The 19,669-nt window shown below is 59.6% G+C and overlaps 1 protein-coding gene across 7 annotated transcripts; it reads left to right on the top strand.

Annotated features, from left to right (window-relative positions):
• The first annotated feature begins 4,635 nt into the window (after positions 1 to 4,635).
• LOC113597235 (SLAM family member 5-like) lies at positions 4,636 to 18,130 on the top strand. 7 transcript variants are annotated; one of them, XM_053209023.1, is made up of 6 exons: positions 7,063 to 7,789; positions 11,142 to 11,544; positions 12,461 to 12,853; positions 13,222 to 13,518; positions 14,308 to 14,442; positions 14,988 to 18,130. In XM_053209023.1, the coding sequence occupies exons 3-6, from the start codon at positions 12,526 to 12,528 to the stop codon at positions 15,041 to 15,043; spliced, it is 816 nt and encodes a 271-aa protein (XP_053064998.1). In that variant the 5' UTR covers positions 7,063 to 7,789; positions 11,142 to 11,544; positions 12,461 to 12,525; the 3' UTR covers positions 15,044 to 18,130. The 7 variants fall into 7 exon arrangements, 4 of the variants coding, with proteins under 4 accessions (XP_053064997.1, XP_053064998.1, XP_053064995.1 ...); XR_008293023.1 differs by lacking the exon at positions 11,142 to 11,544 and having other exon boundaries at positions 7,066 to 7,789; positions 14,988 to 15,825; positions 17,616 to 18,130; XR_008293022.1 differs by lacking the exon at positions 11,142 to 11,544 and having other exon boundaries at positions 7,066 to 7,789; positions 14,988 to 15,825; positions 16,746 to 18,130.
• Positions 18,131 to 19,669: the final 1,539 nt, after the last annotated feature.

The raw sequence follows: 19,669 nt of genomic DNA, 5'->3' as shown, positions 1-19,669 counted from the left end.
GAGCCTGGAGCCTGCTTCGGATTCTGTGTCTCCCTCCCTCTCTGCCCCTCCCCTACTCTTTCTCTGTCTCTGTCTCTCAAAAATGAATAAACATTACCAAAAAAAAAAATTTTTTTTTAAAAAAGCTCTGATTTGCGTGGCTCCATCTGTCCGTAAGAGGCCCCTCTCTGCTGTGCTGTTCTTTTCACCGGGTCCCCAGGGTCTCCCTCTTGTGGAAACACATTAGCTGCCAGGCAGGGGGTTGACACATTGCTTTCTGATTTGGGGTCTCAGTCCCTCTAGATTCTCACGCTTTCTGATTTTTCCTCCAAACTTCCAGCTGCTTGACAGCCCTGAACTCTGGCCTCCGGGACCTTTAGCGGTGGGTTTGTGGGTTCTTTTGGTGTTGTGTCCCAGGGTCCAGCTGGGGAAGGGGCCGCCAGGTGCCCTCAGGCCCAGTCTTCCCCTCCGGTGCTTCCCAGCAACCACAGGCACAGGCCCAGCCCAGGGTCTCGGTCTGCGGCTCCAAGAGGCAGAAACAGGGGACACGGGGACCCTGCAGCCAGCACACCAGCAGAAATGCTCTGCTCCTCCCGCTGCTGTGGCATGAGAGGCCACGGCCTGGCAGCAAGTGACCTCGTAAAGCGGCCAACTGCCCTCTGCACCCCAGTTCGGAGCCCTCTGATCGTCCCGTTCTCAAAACTGAGCTGAGGTAGGGGCAGGAGAGGAGCTCCTGGTACCTGGGCGTCTGAATAACCTGCCTCTTCTCCCAAACCGGAGCCTTCCAGACACTGACTCTCTGGGAAGGGGGGCTCCTTCCAGATCGACTCAGGTTTAAGTTTTCCTCTGCAGGGAACTGCGGAGGACCCAGGTCATGGGAGAGCACCTGCCTGCTTGGGACAGGTTGAAACATCAAATGAAAGAAAAATGATCACTGTGGAGTCGGGCACACAATAGCGCACCTGCTCCTGCCCATGCCGGGGGGAGGGGGGGGAGGGCAGGGCTGGCTCCAGGTCCCTGGCGACACAGGAGCCGCTGCTGTGGAGCAGGACGAGTGGCCCCAAACAGAAGGACGTGCACGGCTCCTCGTCCGCAGGGACAGCAGGTCCTCACGGGCTCTGGAAGAAGGGGGCCGTGGCCCCTCCGGTTCCCCCAGGCCCCCCTGAGTCCTTAGCAGTTTCTCCCTCAGCGACCCTCTCTCCACAAAACATAGTGGTCTCACCACCCAAATATGACGGGATTTTCCAGTGGATCATGTTCAGGGATGAGTGTAGAAAATCAGAAAAGAGAAAATGCAAGCAGCTCAGAAACCTGGGGCTCATGTTCCAAGTTGCCGGTGTTCTAGACACACAAGGGCGGTGAGTAGGGAGGAGTGTGAATTGTTCCCAGCATGTGCCTCGTCACTCACATCTGTGAATAAATCAAAGGCGGAAAAACCAAAAATATTGGGAACAATTTATGCTCAAAAGTTGTCCACAGTGTTCTCTGCTAAAGACCCTCCCTTTTAAAAAATAATAATAATAATAATAAATTAAATTAAATTAAATTAAATTAAAAAAGACCTTCCCAGTTGTGGGAATAATACAGAGAGATCACAGCATAAACCTATAGGTGAATGAATTAAAGAAACACTCCACATAAGCAGCAGGGGTCAGGACAGGGACGCCCCGACCCCCAGGAGTCTCCCCGTGGCCTCACGAATCCCAAAGCCCCCGTCCCCAGACGGGAGCCCTTGCCGCCTGTCTCCAGTTGGACCACCTCCGTAGGCAGCAGGAACGGGATGGCCGACTTGGCCTGTTCTGGGGGTGCACACAAGGCCGGTCACAGAGCCTGTGGTCTGTCATCTGCGGCCCCTCCCACTCGATCCCGACCTTCTTCCCGCGAGTCCTGGTGCGGGTGCCGGCACCTCTGTGGAGCAGGTGGGGAGGAGAGAACCGCCGAGCCGCAGGGGGTCCCGGAGAAGGGGCGGAGCCCCCTGCACAGGGCCCTGCACGCGGGGGACGCTCGAGGCCTGTGCCCCGCCCCCCTTAGCATGACGAGGGCCGGGCCCCCCAGGAGGCGGGACGTCCCCACTCTGTCGGCTCCGTCTGCGGAACTGACCTGCTTCCCAGCCTCCTCTTACCACCCCTTCCCCCAGCGAGTCCGGGCCCCTTCCCCCGGGTCCCCAGGGCCACAGCTGTGTCTGCGGTCCACACGGCTCCCCTCCCGGGAGGCTTGCTCAGGATCCCTTCCAGGAACAGGACCAGGTTCTCCCAGGGGAGCCCCGCTCTGGCTCCCAGCCCGATTCTTCACCAGGACCCTCCCGGACAGGACGGGGCTGCTGCCTGTGGGACAGGTTTAATCGGACTTTCAGAGGCAGAGGAATACGGAGGCTCTTGGGACATTTCTTCAAAGAAACCGAGGCAAGGACCATGAACCTGGAAAGCGGAGGCAGAGGGAAGTACAGGGTGGGAGGTCCGGGGTGGGGGTGCAGCGAAGCCGCCTGGCTCAGGGAGGGCGGTGGGGGTAGGGCGGGGGCTGGACAAACAGCCGGGTGCCTCAGTTTCCTCTCTTTGCTTCTCTGTCCTTTAAATTATTTTTTACATTTATTTTTTTTAACGTTTATTTATTTTTGAGAGAGAGAGAGAGAGAGAGACAGAACGTGAGCAGGGAGGGGCCAGAGAGAGAGGGAGGCACAGAATCCAAAGGAGGCTCCAGGCTCCGAGCTGTCAGCACAGAGCCCGACGCTGGGGCTCGAACTCACGAGCCGTGAGATTATGACCTGAGTTGAAGTCGGTCACCCAACCGACTGAGCCACCCAGGTGCCCCTGTTTCTCTGTCCTTTAAAAGGGCACTTTTGTGTCCCCACTGCTGTTTCCAGGGTCTTGTGCAATTTTGCAAGGTGGGTCTCTTAGTCGTGCACCAGGTTTCAGGAGGAATTCCTGAATATACCTGTGGGTTAAGGAACAGGCTTTAAGGGCTGAATCACCTGGAGAGGTTGGCAGGAAGAGAAGGGGACGTGCCCCAGCCCCCTGCTCATCCCGGGGGAAGGTGTGGCCGGGCCTCAGGGATTTGCTGGACACACAAGGGGGCTGCGCTGCCTGGACAGGGGGAGCACGGGCGATCACTGACCCCGGAGGCCAGGCTGGGCACAGCGGGCGTGAGAGGTCTGGGGGTGCGGGCTGTCCGGCACAGGGCCCTAGGGGCCTGGAGCACACACAGACCCTCTGTCCTGGAGAACAGAGTGACGACCTCATGGGAGGTTGAGTGGGGGTGCAGACCCATCGGGAGGAGGATGGGCCCCCAAAACCAGTAGGGGTGGGTAGTGTGCAGGACCCAGAATGAGCCTCAGTCATTTCTGCTTGTTTTTCAGCTAATGTCTGGGTGACCTGGCCACACTCCTCCAATAGTCGCTGAGTCCCAAGGTGAGGTGAGGGCTCAGGGTCAGAGAAACCCCAGGCACAGAGCCCGCGGTCGCTGTCCCCATCGTGAGCCTGCGCCGGGTCCTGGGTCTGGGCCTGCTGGGGCAGGGGTGAGGCAGGTGCTCACCGGGGTTGGACAGGGGTGGCGGGAACAGGCAGCCTTCTCTGGCCGGATCTGTGGGAACTGGGTGGTCAGAAGCCCGAGGAGCAGAGGTCAGGCAGGCAGGGCCTCTGAGCTCTGACCTGAGTCTAGAAAAACCTTCAGGGAGAGGTCAGCTCAGAGCCTCAGGCCTTCATCGCTGGGGACGCCTGTGGGAGGCATCGTCTGCTTGTATCTGGTGCAGTCTGTGACCCACATCGAAGCTTGGTGTCCAGAGAATTGTCCCAATTCCTCTGTAAGGTCTATGGGAGTAGAGCCTTCCTCACATCCAGAAAACATGCATTGCATGCCCACTACCCACATGGCCCGCGTGACACCTGAGGACGCAAGATAGAAAGACCTTCCTGGGCCTCAGGGGCCCCGATTTCCTTCGGAAGCTCCTGACTTCGCCCCCAGCCGGACGGGGAGCCCCAGCCGGGGAGGAGGGGGTCCTGGTCCTGCTGCTCTGCTTGTCCATCATGCTCGGGTGCCCTGAGACACGGGACACCATCAAGTGAGGGGCCCCAGCACCTGGCATACAGTAGGCGCTTAATAATGTCAACCACCCGAAGATGCAAGGCAGCACTGCTCGGGAACACACAGTGCCAGCTGTCCCCGGCCCACAAGGCCTATTGAGACCCCACAGGTAGATTCTGTTAGGACAGTAGAGTTGGGCCTCTGCTCCGGGATGTGGGTCCAACTATTTCCAGGTCCAGATGTAACGACAGGTTGGTGGCATCCTCAGTGGTAATTTTCCCCCGGGTCAGGTCAGGGCCCTGCTCCGATTGTCAGAGTCTGGCAAGCAGGCCCTCCTAGATCTGGGGACCCTACAGACAATGGGGACAGCGACTTGCCCCCCACCCCAGGATCCCTCGGCAGGGGCCCAGGAAAGGAAGGGGGGGAGGGGACGGAGTCCTGGACCCTCACCAGCTAGAAAGGGCCGAGGCCGCTGTCACTGGGCCTGGAGGGTCGGGGGCAGGTCTGAGTACGTGGCCAGGGTCCGCCCCGGGTCGGCCATCTCCAGGAGGGAGGGGCCCTTCCACGCCGGGGTGGGGGGGCTTTGAGGGATTTGGCAATAGACGGCAGTGTCATGACTGGGGTCCTGGCCCTGAAGGTCATCGGGGGGGAGGCTCCCGTGCTGTGTCAGAGCCGGTGTCCCGAGGGACGACAGTGCAGGCAGGACCCGGCTGCTCACATACCCCAGGGCGGGAGGGCCCCATCACTAGCCCGGTTCCCTCTGGGATTGCTGTTAGAGACGCCAGGCGCGTGGGGCCCGTGTGCACTCAGGATCCACCCCGCGGTGCGAACTTGGGGTGCACATGACTCAGTATATCGCGTTTGTTTCTGGCGCACGCGGGAGGTAGACGCATTTCCCGTTCCGCTTCTGTCGGTCCCCGTCCGATGGCCACACGTACGCGCGTTATGTTTGGGCTCAGTGGCCTCCCTCTCCTGGGGGAGAGACTCCATTGTGCTGTTGGTAAGTGTCTACAATATACCCTCACATTTCTCTGTTGGGAGCCGGCCGCGGGCTCCTGACCTGAAATGCTGACAGGAGCTGGAGACGGAAGGAGTTTCTATCCTCAGGGGTTTCCCGTCCTCAAGGTCAGTCCTATTTCTGTGAAAGGAAATTAGGGAAATGTAGAGTCAGGACGGGGAGCTGCTGGGAATCTGCTCAGGAGTAAAGCCAACACATTCCGGACGCAGGAGGTTTCTCCTGGAGACGGGCATTCTGGATACAATTGGAGGCTTTCCGGAGCATTGGTGACCTCACTGGCCCCACACAGTCCCGGTGATTAACCCAGTGACCCCTGGAGCGTCTCCAAATCCCTCCATGTTGAGAGCTCACTGGCTCAGGTCCATGGAGCCATTTGTCCCCGGACATGCAGGGAATGAGTGAAAAAGATGAGATTCTCACTGGGTCTGGTCCTAAAGCCGCTCTCCCAGCAGCTGACTGTGGCCCCGGCACGTCTAGGAGGGTTTCCAGCCCGAAGCCCGCGGGTCAGCACAGAAGCCATGTTGCCCAGGGTGCATTCTCTGGCTCAGGGTCATGATCTAAATTAGCTGCTGCCAGTCTGGTTAGAAAGTTCCGGAAGCGGCTGAGTGTGGGAGAAGTAAGCCCCACGGTGAGCAGGGCTGGAGGCGCTGGCCCACGTGTGACGCAGGCAGTGTAGGGGGGTGGCTGTGGTCAGCAGGGGCCTCTTTGGACCTCAGATGCTGCAGGGTTCAGGCCACAGGGCCTGTTTCCTCTGCCTGGGGGTGTGAGAAAGGAGAGAGGCTGTCCGGGGGCAGGCCTGGCCTCCCTCCCCCTTCCCCTCCAGTGGGGCTTCTGAAGGTCAGGAGGGACTGAGGTCTGGACAGACCAGTGGCCTATGAGCCTGAGATGTGGGCCTGGCCCCGCCATGTCCCGGCTTCCAGACCGTGGGCCCATCAAATACCCTAAATGGGCCCCGACGTTGCTCATCTGTAAAATGGACGCTAATCTTGATATCCGCCGCCTCTCACAGGGACCGAGCCTGGGAACCACAGAAACCAGACACGCTGTGCACGAATGACGTTAGCTCTTGCTGCCCAGGACGGCGGCGAGTGACAGAGATCAGTATGTGGGTTCGAAATGTCCCTGTTGGGGTGCCGGCGTGGCATGTGTGTTGGCGGCCCCTCCCGTGTCCCTGACCTGCAGCTGCTGGGGGTTCCCTCCGGGGCCCTGGGCCCTGTCCCCCACACAGTGGTTTTGGTGAGCAGACATTCTTCCCCCGAGGCACTCCCCGGGGGTGCAGGGACAGGGACAGGGGCATTGCCGACTTGCTCCCCATCACGCCGAAGTGACCAGTGGTGAGCTGCCCAGGTGGGGCCTCCGTCCGAGGAGTTTCTAACCGCGAGGCCAGGGACTGAGCCTTCTGAAGGACCATCCCCGTTACGGGACGGGAGCGGGGGAAGAAGGCCATGTTGATGCTCTCTTGTCCGAGGAGCGCAGAGCAGGTCAGGGAGCCCAGAGTGGACGGGGTGACTCTTGGAGGCCACACGGTGGGAAGGGACAGGGGCTGGGATGTTGGGTCTCAGAGATCACGGTTGGGAGTCCAGTCCCTGCTCCACCCTGCTGAGTGACCTGCGATGGTCGTCCAAAGCCTTAGGATGGGCTTCCACATCCCCAGAAGGGACTTCCCAGCCCATAGGCCGACTGCCTTCAGTTCGTGTCCCCGGCCATCCTGGGGTCCAGCCTTAGGATCCGAGGCTCTGAGCAGCTGGGGGGAGCCTCCGTGGGCAGGGAAAGGGCACGGCCGGCGGGGAGTTATGGGGCTGCTCCCCCAGGGTCCACGGGAGACAAGGTTCTCTGAGGTCGTGGGGCCCCGTCTGGGGAGAAGAGGCCTGACCCTCAGCAGGTGGCCGTGAGTCTGAGGCAGCCGAGCCTGTGGACGGAGGAGCCCATCCCTGCCCCCTGCCTGTGTGTGAGAGCGGGCCCAGGGCTGGCAGAGCCTTAGGGGGACGCGCTGGTGGGGTGCTGCCCTGTTAGGGGGGTTTGCCTTGTGTGTGGGGGCAGGGCGGGTCTGGGTGCCCAGAGGGCCTGGGTGCCGGCCAAAGGGAAATGCCCGTGTTTGCACTGGGGTGTGGGGGGTGGGCCCTTCCCACAAAGCGCTTTGTTCTTGTGCTCAGAGCGTCTTCCTTAGACACCCGACAGTTAAGTGCAGAGAAAATCAGAAAGGAGATTTGACTCGTTCAATGGTGTTAAGACAGAGGACAGGCCCAAAGCAGGGGGGTCACTGTGTCCCTGGTACAGTGGTTTGTGCGACTTTGGGCCTGGCCATCGGCTGGCCCTGGGGAGCAGGGCTGCCTGGGCAGAGTGTGAACCCAGGGAAACAGGTAAGGGGTCCCAGCAGTGCTGGCTGGGGAGCTGAGATCACCAGGCTGGTCGTGCCCACAGGACGGGGCATCTCCCACACAGCGCCTCACCGAGGGGGGGTTCCTATGTTTATTCCACCATCGTTCCCCCGAGGGTCCCTGCAGGTGCCAGAGAGAAGAGGAAGCATCTGAATGGCTTATCTAGACCAGCCAGCTTGTCCTAGGCAGTTAGCTCCGCCCTTGGGGTGGGAAGAGCCTAAGAGTGTTCTGAGCAGAAGCTCGCCTCTTCTCTTGCCTCTGCCTTCTGGATGTTTCCTCCACAGCCAACTCGGCCCAGACCAAGCCTGAAGGAGGCAGCCTGTGATGGGAGCCCACTCAGAAGACCCCCACCTGTGCTGGGCCTCCCGGCTCCTGGGGTTCAGCAGCCTCGTCCTCAGTGAGTGGCCCGGGCTCCCCGGGTGGGAGGCCGGTGTGCGGGGCAGGGAGGCGGGGGTCCCGTGTGTCTGATGTCTGTGGGGAACAGCCCGAAATACCAACTCTGTCAGGGAGCACCAGGGGGGCATCTGGCTCTGAGCCGGGACCCGCCTGCCACAGGGGAGAGGCTGCCTCTGCAGCTGTGAGGGGAGCAGAGGGCCGACCCAGGGTCCCCATGGGAGCTGGTCCCACTTCTCGGGCGAGAGGAGGGCACGGACACAAGGAACCAGGAAGGGAGGGCGGCCTCCGGAATTTGAGGGTGTCTGCGCCCACTTGCTGGAAGGGTGTGGATGGAACAGAGGGCGCTGATAATCAGGGCCCCGGGACAGGGTGAACGCGGTAACGGGAAGGGAAGTAGCAGGTCCCCAAAAGGGAACTGAAAGAAAGACTGTCCTGATGAAACCCAGACACTCCTGTTAGCGCTTTCCCCGAGACCATCTGCCTTCGTGTAACAGACGAAATAAAAACAAAGGACAAGACCGAGGTCTCGAGAGCCGTGGATTCCTGGGAATTTCATTTCCTGCCATGTTTTGCTTGAGTGCCCTGGCCTGTCCGGGGAAGGGGGGTACCGGGGTTCTAGGAAATTCCCGACTCCGGGGCATCTGTAAACAGGGCGTTTCTCATTAGACATGAGCTTGGCTTATAAGGCTTTGACATCCCTGTTATCCAAATAATTTTGTCAATAAAAAAACGTAGGCTTTCTCTTTCTTTCAATTTAATTGACTGGAGAAATATGTGAAATTACATAGAGTTTCTCCGTAAACATCTGGATTGGACAATTATGTAGGAAAGAAAGAAAGAAAAAAGGTAGAAAGAAGGAGGAAGGAGGAAGGAAGGGAGGAAATGGAAAATTTTATGTTCACCGTTGAATGTTAAATTTTATCTTCTTTAAATAAAGCCTGGCTCTCTGGATCACAGCCACCTGTGTCCCTGGCCGTCTGTCTTTCTGTCCTTCTGTCCTTCCTCTCTGGGATTAGCACCTTCTGCTGATCTGAGAGCTCTCACTGCCTTCCTCCCAGCTTGAGTCGGCTTCCAGCCTCCTGAAGCCCAGGCTCACCGTCCAGCCTGGGGGGCAGGCCCCCCCCTGCAGCCTGAGGGCTGAGCCTCCTCCCTCCCTGGTTCCCTCCTTGCCAGCAGGTGCCCGAGGTCTTGCCCTGCCACAGGCGGACAGGTACCTGGGTGCCCTTTCCCAGGAGAATAGCTGGGGCGTGAGAGCCCAGGACTGCTGGGAGCCGCTGAGAGTGAGCCCCTGCGCAGGGCAGGGGGAGAGGTGCAGGCAGCTCCCTGCAGGGGAAGCCCTGGGCTGGGGGAGAGCGAAGCCGGCTCCAGGTCTCTCTGCCTTTCATGACCCGGGGTAAGTTCACCCCTGACGGAGCCCCTTCCTCTGTGAAAGGTCCCCTCAAGGCCCTCCCCACTATGACATCCTGAACCTGGGTGCCCCCATCTGGACAGGACTCTCCTTTGGCTTCTCCAAGGCCTGTGCTCTCTGTCTCCATCCTGTCCTAGTCCCAGGTGCTGACAGGTTCGGACAGCTGAGGACCCTTCAAAACCAGGAGCCTAGGCTTTCCGCCATCAGTGGCTCAGCCTCCCAGGCCGGAAGGATATTGTCTCTTTGAAGCTCCGCTCACAATCCTTGAGCCTCTGCTGTCTCCGTCTCCACTCCTGAGCAGGGTCTTCTAGACCATGTGTGAAGGCCAGCAGCCCCTTCCCCGGTGTTTACAAACTCTGTGTGCACGGCAGGCTCAGGACACGAGCCACAGCGGTGAACCGACAAGAAGCCGCTAACCCGCGGCCCGGCTAGAGCCGTGCAGGCCCGCCTGTGGTCAGCACAAAATGCCACCTCCCTTCTCTCCGCTTCCCTGGTGCTGAGCCCCTCTCACCAACGCTGGGGGCACCGAGACAGTCATTGTTGGCTCAGAATTGCTGGCGAACAGCCCTCGGGGAGGTACCACAGTGGAGGCTGAATCGCAGTCCCTCCGGGAGCCCAGTGCACCGTCCCCACCCCCACCCCGGTTGCAACAAGGGCTGTTTCTCCGAATTTCATGGAAGGTGCAGCCAACTTTGCCTATTTCCACATCAGCTCAGCCCTGACCGTTTAGCCGGGGAGCTGCCTTTGGGTCTCCCCGGACACTTCATTGGGCCCATTCATTCCTGAGGGAGCCAGCAGGTGCTCACAGCCCAGTCAGAGAAGGATTGGAAGGATCGAGGGCACACTGGTCCCGGCCATCAGGAAACTCAAAGTGCAATTACCAACATATGCTGCGTTCGCTCGGGTTGATGGTGTTTGCGGCTGCCTGAACAAACATACACGCCCTGGGCATCTGACTCCTGGAGGAGCCTGAGGGGGGGACCCACACCTACCTTCTGCTTCGGCCAACTGCACCATCCGTAGGCTAGCTGTGATGAACACACAATATGTTAGAGCCACGAGGAAGCCCGGTGGAGAGAAATGGGGAGATGCCCACACCATGTGGAGCCACAGTATCCGGCCCTCCCTCGTCTCTAGGACGCTGCCCCCCCTGCACAGGTGTGCTCACTTTCTTCCTGCTGTGCACTTGACAGGGACCATGGAAACCAGCTGCCGTGGACACAGCCGGGAGCTTCATGGCTCTGAGCGGAAGGCCCCGGGGGACTTTGGCTCCCGTGGCCGCCTGTGAGGCGGCACCATGGGTGTCTGTCTCCCGGGAGCCCGTCCCTGATCCTGGGAGGAGACCCCGAGAGGGCAGCTGGTGGGGAGCACAGGGCTCCATCCGGGACCTGGGAAGTTCGGGGCGGACCCCAGTTGTGCCTGCCAGGAGCAAGCATCGTCCTGATGGGAACAGCTCACGCCTAAGGGAAAGCTCGCGCCTTCTGACACCCCAGCAAAGGTTCCCTGAGGGGAGCGTGGTCATTGTCTCCGCATGAGAGACTCAAGGAGAAGGCAGGGAGCTTACATGACTGCCCGAGGCCACAGGCTGCAGAGAGCAGAGGACTCCCGCCTCCCGCCTCCCGGACCCTGCCCCGGTCCTCACCGCCCTGCTGCAAGGGACCTCCTGGTCTGAGACCCAAGCACAGTCCCTTCCGGTCACATTCACACACCAACACTGCAACCGCAAAAGTTCTAGGAGGCATCCAGACCGAGTACAAAGCACACCTTTGCTGGGGGGGCCCATGTTTTTCTGCAAGACGTAAAACCAATAAGCCTTACAAATAACGGATACATCCAGCTTCTTGAGGCTGAGAGCAGGGCCAGAGTCCACAGACAGAGGTGACGTGCACGTTGGCGAAGACTTACGTTATGTGTGTTAGAAAACAGGCTGATTCTCTTACGACAGGTGCGGCGGCTCCTACAAACTAATGGGACACAACAGGCCAAGGACACAAGCAGATCCAAACTGCATTGGGACGCAGCAGCTGGCACGTGGGGACAGGGACCTGCCGTCCGGGCCGGGCAGCGACAGGCGGGATGCAGCCGCCTGCCGTCGGAATGAGGGAGTTAGTGAGGACATCATTGCGTAGAAGGATCTGGAATCTTCCAGAAGCAATACTGGCCTGAGCCCTTCTCTGGGTTCTCTGCTTCCTGGGAGAGCCAGGACGGTGTGAGCACAGCGAGGGGGCAGTCCCCGCGTGAGGACAGCTCACGGACCTGGAGAGGGGTCTGGGGCCCTGGCAGGCAGCGGTCCCCCAGGAAGTCCTGCCCTGCTGCAGGGGACACATGGGTCTTCCTTTCAGGACAAGGTCGTTCTTTGCCCGTCCCCTTCTTTCCTATCCCGGTCTCCAGAAGGACCCAGGGTATCAGGTCCCCTGGGCTGTGCTGCATGGGGCATTTTGGGGTCTGGAGGGGCGGCGCGGAGGCCCTTGCCTGCTGGTCACGGCTCTGCAAGAGGTGACTGAGGAAGGACATTGAGGGTGTCTCGGGGACCGGCTGGGGAAGCGTGGTCTTCGTGGCAGGCACAGCAGAGCTCACCTACCCATCATATCTTCTCCCACATTTTCCAGTTCTGGGTAGGTAGCCAGGGCCCTGTGACTAGGTGGCCAAACCCATGAGCAGAGATCACGCCGCTTCTGGAGGGAGAGAAACCCCCACGGGCGATTCCCCTGTGTGCCTTCCCTGCTGTGGCCCCGAGGGGTGCAGCCACCAGGCCGTGATGCCTCTACCTTGTGTGACAGGAGCCCCCTCAGTCTCAGAAACTCCCCTTGTCTCGGCCCCTGAGCGACTGGAGTGCGGGTTCCTGTAGCACAGCCTCCCTGACCTTGGGCCACTCCGCTCCAGAGCAAGTCACAGGGCGTGGCCCCCACTCCAGGGCCAGGGCTCCCACAGCGTGTGGGCAGCCACGGTGGAAGCTGCCTCCTACACTGGGCACTTGGCATCGGCCCAGATGTGCTCGGGGCTCTCGATCCGTGATGTCGTCACGTCCAGACTCTCAGAGTTAGGCGGCGAGGACACTGCAGGACAGCAGGTCAGGACCGGGTTCAAGGGGACGCCCCACGAGGACCACGACCTGATTCCAGCCACGACTCCAATTCTTGCTCGGTCCCACCTCCCGGGGTCAAGGGAGTCTACTGGGCGGATTTCATGAGCGCCATGGGTTCTAGGGTTTTCTTCTTATTCTCAATGACAAAACACTCACCGTGTCTGTTTCCAATGCCCTAGGCGCCTTCAGCACTGTGGTCAACGGTTCTGGAACTCATGGATCTCAAGTGGAGGATTCTGGAAACATGGTTTCTCTGAAGGGAACTCAAGGAAGTTCTGTGTCGTTTCATGTGACCCAAAGTCCAGAATTAGCTCCAGGAGTCAAGCTGGAGAAGATTTCTTGGGGCACTAAAAACAAGTATGAGTACCTAGTCCTCCTGCAGGTGTCTCCTGGGGAAGATGTTCCAACATGGGTCAACTTCCAGCACAAGCTCGAGAAGAGGGTCCATGTGCTCAACACCACGACCCTGAGGATTGACAACCTGACCCTTGAGGACAGTGGGCAGTACTGGGCTCGAGTCTCCTTAACCAAAGGAAGAGAAACGAACCAGTATTTCCACCTCACTGTCTACGGTAGGTGGTGGCTCCTCCCCCAATACATACTTACCCACTTCTTTTGTCCCTGGGAGTGTCCCTGGCCCCCCTTGCAGGACCCCTTCCAGACCCCATACCTGAGGCTCTGGCTTCTCCCTTGAAACTGGACCCAGTGTGTTCACCACAAGTTGAGGCAGAGCTGAGATCACGCCTGAGGCTTCACGCAGTGGCTCCCGTCCTCATAGCCACTTGCTGTATATTTGGGTCAAGTCCTCTTATCTGTAAAGTGGATTCACCATCCTTGCGGGGAGGATGCCAGGGCGACAGTGAGATTCCGCCCAAGAGAGCATGAGGCGTGATGCTCCCCACTCATGTGACCCCGTGTCCTCTTGTCCCTCGGGCCCCAGAGCCTGTGCCCCACCCCCAGATCCTGGCCGAGACTCCATCCGTCACACCAGACTGGTGCAATGTCACCCTGGAGTGCCACGCCCCGGGAACCAGAGAGGATGTGAATGTGTCCTGGGAGAGCAAGGGCCTCCCCAGGGAGCTGGAGAAGAGAGGGGTCCCAGGACCGGCCCCCAACCCCTGGACCGTGGCTCTGAAGCTGCCCCTGAGCCAGCCCAGCCCCAGCATCACCTGTGTGGTCAGCAACCCGGGGGACCGGAAAACTGCCACCCGGGACCTTGGGGAAGTCTGTGCCCACGGTGAGTGCATCCTGTCAGAGGGCAGGGGACTCCCGGGGCTCAGGTCCCCCTGGGTGAGGGTTCCGGGCTCTGTCCCCCATGTTTAGGTCACCTCCTGCCACCCGTCACCCGTCCAGGAAGCTGGCAGGCACATTCCGCTTGCTTCTGCCTTTCGGTGTCTCTCTCCTGCTCCTCTGCACCCCTCACCCCTGCTGGTCCAGGCAGCCCCCTCGGGTACCTCACCCCTGCCTCATGCTTCAGTCCTTGTGTGTCCCGGGAGGTTTCCAGCAAGCGAGGGGGGAGAGTCAGTGGTCGGTGCCACCTGAGGGAGGCCGAGCCAGCCGCTGCCTTCAGGGTTCAGGTGTCGGGGCTCGTGTGCCCGTCTCCGGTCTCGGGGACACACTTCCCCCCCAAGTGCTCGCTGGATTCCCGGATGTGTCCTGGGCTCCCCAGGTTTCAGCCTCTGGCCAGGCTCCTCCTTCTTCCCCCAGACCTTCCAGTCCCGAGTCCTCCCCTTCCCCACTTACTCCCGTCCAGGGACCCCTTGCCTGAGCTTCCCCACCGTGTGTGACCCCTGCCGGCCCACAGGAGCCCCCGCTGGGGTCCTGTCCAGCAGGCACTGACCTCGAGCAGGGCTCCTTACCTCAGGACCCTGCAGGAGCCCCCCCTGAGCCACCCTCACCCCTCGCCTCCTCTCGGGAGCGTCTCCAGCCGAGACGGTGCCCCTTCACACGTCTCCACGTGCCTGGCAACGGGCATGTGACGTCTCTTGTCTCATCCTTCTTCACTGTCTGTGTGGGAGGCAAACAGGTCCACATGGGCCGGACGGGTCTGCCCACCTGCCAGCTGTCCTGGGGGCTCTTGTGGTCGTGCTGCTGATCCTCGGAGCTGGACTGTACCTTCTGTGCTCGCGTAGGAGGAAGCAGAGCTTGGAGCCTGGGAGAGGCAGGTGCATTTCTCCTTCCCGTGCCCACGTACCTCCCCCCGCCCCCCACTGACCCTCAGCTCCCTTCCCCCTGCGTCTTGCTGCTCAGGGATGTCCCTGCAGAAGGCTGGTGGGTGTGGGCGTGACCGAGGGGGGCATGCTGGGGGAGGGTACAGGTTTCCAAGGCTCAGATTCAAGCTCCATCGGTGGGACTCTCGTGCAGGGTCCCAGGAAGAGCACAGGGACCATGATGATGGCGTCCAGTATGCAGAGCTGAGCCAGCAGACTTCCAGGGAGAGCAGGGACCAGGTAAGGCCGGACGAGGCGGTCAGCCTGGGTTCTCCCATGTCCCTGTGCCTGGGTGTGAGTTTGTCAAACCCAGGGATCAGCAGTTTCTGGCCTCGTTGCTCTGTATCTCTCTCCAGACAGTGCAGAGTTAACACGGGGTCCGTGCAGTGCTGGGCGCTTTGGGGGGAGGTCAGGTGAGCGGCATCGCATCTGTGTGGGTCCCTCTGGGGCCTCTCTGTCCCTCAGCTGTGGCAGGAACCCTCTGTCTGCGTTCCAGGGTTCGGGGGAACCACATCTCGAACAGGAGACACCGCTCACGACAGTCTACAGTGAGGTCCGCCACCCAGGCCAGGTCTTGAGGGTGATTTAACTGGAAGGAGCAGGGAATCCAGCCTCCCCCCCGACACCTCTGTTGTGCGTGTGATGCCTGCAGCCCTGGTCCTGCTCCCTCCCCCTCTAACTGCTCTCAGCAGGGACCAGATTCATCCAACCTCCGTGAATCTCTATGCGGACACTTTGTGCACAAGTTGAGCAGAAGACACACATCGCGGCAGATCGAGGGGGACCTTCGTCGTTAAACGAGTCCAAAGCTGTGGTCCGGTTCCGCTCAGCCTCAGCCCCTTTGGCAACCGTCAACGGAGCCCACTCTCCCCACGTCTGTGCACCGTCCGTCGTCCTGTCCGGACCCTCTGCCTCTGGGACCCATCGACATGAAGTCTCAACTTCTAGCCTCGACTGGTTCACCACCAGCCGGCTCAGTCTGTGCTTGAGAGCTGTGTAAAGAGAATACAAAGTCGCACAGCCAGGGCTTGCTGAGTCCTGGCCCTGTGACCCACCCTGATCTCGTCACCCTCTTCGTTCGTCACTCACTGGGCCCTCGCAGACGCTGTGTGAGCTGGGTGTCCCGGTGCCCACTTTGCAGATGAGGAGCAGGAGGCCAGAAAGGCTGAGTGTCAAGGCCGCACAGCTGGGGGAGCCCGAGCCGCACCGCAGCCAGGGCCTGGGTCCCAGCCGTCGTCTGGTTTCCCGAGTCCTGGGAAACCTCCTCCCTTCTGACCGGTCGTGCTGGCACCTGGCAGGGCTCCTATTTCTCAGGAAAAAGCAGAAGTTGATGAGTGAGTTCTCGTTCTGCCAGTTAACTTTTCCCTGACCGCTTACTGACCTCTGCCTCCCTCTCTCTCCTGTCCCCACGGGGGACACTGAGCTCCTCGTGTCTAAGAAGGACCTTTCCCTACACGTGAGGCCCCGTCTGAGGCACCCCTCCTCTGGTCCGTCCCCCTGACCCTGCTGGCTCCCTCCCTGCAGCCTGCACCCTGGCTGGGGCTCCGCCTACTGAACGGCTGATCCCGCACCTGGGCCCCACCTCACAGGACCCCTAGAGCCCCCAGGGGTGACCCCCACGCGTCAGCTGCCACCTCCACCCACATCAGGTGCCCTTTCTCAGGAAATGGGCCACACCCTGGACTCCTTCCTTCCTGCTCAGGGGCCCAGATCCGGTGCCTCTGAAGCCCCAGGCCTGTGCCAAGCGCCTCGGGTGCAACAAGTTTATTTTGTTGTCACACTTGTAAGAGGAAAGCCGGAGACGCTGAAGCCTTAGCGGTTTCTGCCACTTACTCAAGAGGACACAGGACTGGTCCCTAGGTTGGCACACGTGCTTTTCGGCTCTCCTTCCCGCCTGTTGGGGCTGTGGGTTCGGCTCCCCCTCTTCACCCCTGCGCTGTGTCCTCCCCGCCCTCTCTCCCTGCCCTCACAGCCCAGCTTCCCTTCTTGTAATCCAGGGGCCGGGCAAGACAGAGCAGGAGCTCGGCCCCCACAGGAGGGAAAGTGTTTTCAGGCCATGAATGTGCGTGTTCCGTTCGGAGGAGAGGCTGGTCGCCTACCTGAGCCTCAGGTCACCTCTTGGACCACAAACTCTCTCCTTCCATCTCTACCTCTTCTCCCCCATGCATACAGAGTGGCCTGCTATTTGCCAGAATTAGTAATCCAAGCAGGACAGAAGTGGGTCTCAAGTGTCCCTGCCTGTCCGTCTCCCCAGCTCAGCCTGAGGCTCCACCGGAAGCAGGTGGATCCCCCGAGATCAGAGGAAAGCAGACGAGCTAATCGTCCCTAAAACCTCAGCCTCTGCAAGGGAGCACGCACACACCAGCCTCCAGCCAAGCAGCTGCGTGTGCCTCAGAACTAAGGCTTCCAGAAACATCCAGATTGCAACTGAAAGGATGATTCTAAGTATCTGAGAACGGTATCTGTATCCGGAGAGGGGGCAGAGCCGGGCTGTGTCTGAACCTTGCAGTAAATGTTGTGAAACAAGCCTCTTCCCCCTCCCCCCCCCGCCCCGGGGTCCTGAAACCTCACCCCTGCTGGTGGGCAGGGAGCAGGTGAAAGCATCTCCTGGACGCTGGGCTGCATGAACTATAGCAGGTGGTTGGTATGATTAACCTCACTGCACACAGTCAGTGAGAGAGGAGCCCCGACCTGAAGTCTGAAATGATTCTTATTTTCAGTGTAGACCAGACAGGCAGGGGCATGAGGTACACAGGACCAGGGTACCACCCCAATCCTGATGGGGCTCCCTGGCACCGGGGACCACCCCCTCTCAATCCCCTTGTGCGCGACCACATGCCCCACCTGCCCCCGCACACCTGCTCAGGGCCTCGGTGACCGCCCCCGGCCTGGAGCACAAACTGTTACATGTCTGTTCCATCCTGCTGGTACAATGGCCCGTCAGTCCCCTCCCCGTTGGCCTCTATCCTGCCCTCTTGGCAAACTCGCTTACTAGTCTGGGGAAGTTTCTGTAGATTCCTGGGATTTTCTATGTAGACAAACACAAGTAATGTCTGTGATCAAGACAGCTTTTCTTTTCCCCTTTCCAATCTATATCTCACTTTATGTCTTTCTCTTGCCTTAGTGCATCTGATGAGACTTTCCCTAGATGCTACAGAGGAGCGGTGAGCACAAGCACCGTTGGCTCGTTCCCAACATTAAGGGAAAGCATCCAGTTTTCTGCCTTCAACAGTGATGTTCACTCTCGGCTTTTCTGTCAATATGTTTTATTACATGACTCAGTTTCATTTTCTCTATCTTCGTTCTTCTTATTTCCTCTCTTCCGCTTGCTTTGCATTTGTTTCGCTCTTATTTGTATAGATTTGTAAGAGAAATGCTTAAATTATAAATTTGGAGCATTTCTCCTTTGGCAAACTATGCTTTGAATCATGTTCATTTCCTCATAAGCACCTTGTTCGCGTCTTTTCCCACGTTTTGATGTCTTGTATGTTCATTTCCGCTCGCTTCAAATGTTGAGACATTTCCCTTCAGGCGCCCTCTTTGACATTTGGCTATGGAGACTTGTTTCGTTTCCTCCGTAAGTGTTTGGAAATTTCCCGTCATCTTTCTGTTATTAAATTCTACCCGAGGTCTGTCCCAGTCCGAGAAAACACATTATTTCAGGACGCGAAAAATCGCTGACGTTTGTGTTCTGGCCCAGGATGGGACACTGTCTTGGGAGCTGAGAGGGCTCTGCAGGCTGCTGGTGGGGCCGAGTGTTCCTCAGACACCAGCCGGGTCAGGCTGGTTCGTGGTCGTGTTCAGCGTCGCGTGTCCTTGCTGACTGCCCGCCTCTCGCCGCGCTGCCGGGACGGGAGTGCTGGGCCCTCTGGCTGCGACGGTGGACGCACCTGTTCCTCCTTTCAGTTCTGCCATCTTGCCACGTGTATTTGGTGCCATGGCACCACGTGCCCTCTTCAGGTGGGCACACGTCGGGGGTTCTCGTCACGTCTTGCTGAACTGACCTTCCGTCATTGTCCACTATTCTCCTTTGCCCCTGGTAACTTCCCGGGCTCTGAAGTCTTCTTTCTCTGATATTATTTAGCCTTTCTACGTTTCTTTGGATTCGTGTTTGTGCGATCTGGTGGTTCATTTTATACGTCACCCGGCTGGGCCACAGTGCCGAGAATTGCGGTCAAGTATCATTCTCCATGTTTCCGTGAGGACATGTGGGATGAGATAAACTGAAAAGGATAAACTCTGAGTAGAGCAGGCTGCCCTCCACAACGTGGGTGAGCCGCATCTCATTGGGTGAAGGCCTGGAAGCTGCCAAGTCCGACCTCCCCTGAGGAGGAAAGATTTCTGCAGCAGACGGTCAGGGGACGAGACCTCCAGCACTGGCTCTTCCCTGTGTGCCCAGGCTGATGACATTTGGCCTGAACCTCAACAGCAGACCTTCCCTTGTCTCAGCCTGGTTCCCCTCCCTGCAGACTCCAGGCCCGCCAGCCTCTCTAAGAATGTGCGCCAAACCTGTACAATGAATCTCTCTAGACTTGCAAGCATCCCTTTAACTCTGCTTCCCTGGAGAACCCGGAGGGACACCAAGGCATGTCTGTTCCTATCCTTTGACTGTGAACCCAGCTCTGTCGAGCCAGATGGGAAGTGTGGTCGCAGAGGGAGCTGACCCCCAGCCGTGTGTGCAGCTGCCCGTCCGCCCCCGGCCGAGGCGCCCCCTGGCCATGCCCTGCCTGTCCTGCTCCTACCCCGTCCCGGCGCCCACACTGAAGGCCCCACACACATCTCTCTCCCCGCTGCGCACTCGGGCCCTTGGTTCTCCCGGCGGCTGATTTTCCTGAGATCCTCTCCCTCGCCCTCTTTTCTCCCTGCTTTTCTCCCACTCTGACTGACCGTCCCAGCGAGAGTCACGGTTCCCTTGTCCCAGGCGTCCACCCAGCCTGAGGGGACTCCCGGGGGACCTTCTGTCCCGGCGGGACCTCGGCCGCCGCGTGAAAACCGTGCCCCGGAACTGGAGGAAGAGGGCGGAGGGGTGAGGGGAGGGAGCCTCGAGGTCACGAGGGGACGGTCCCGCCCTGCCTGCTCCTGCTCAGCTGTGGGACAAGGAGAACGGAGGCGATGGTGTCGCTCCTGCTCGCGGGAGAGGATGTTCCTGTGCTGAGTGTTTTAGAAAACGCTGCTGAA

This window comes from Acinonyx jubatus, chromosome E4, assembly GCF_027475565.1.
Source record: "Acinonyx jubatus isolate Ajub_Pintada_27869175 chromosome E4, VMU_Ajub_asm_v1.0, whole genome shotgun sequence".
NCBI classification, from domain to species: domain Eukaryota; kingdom Metazoa; phylum Chordata; class Mammalia; order Carnivora; family Felidae; genus Acinonyx; species Acinonyx jubatus.
The sequence above is the reverse complement of the archived record's forward strand: the minus strand, read 5'-3'. Positions and strand labels throughout refer to the sequence as shown.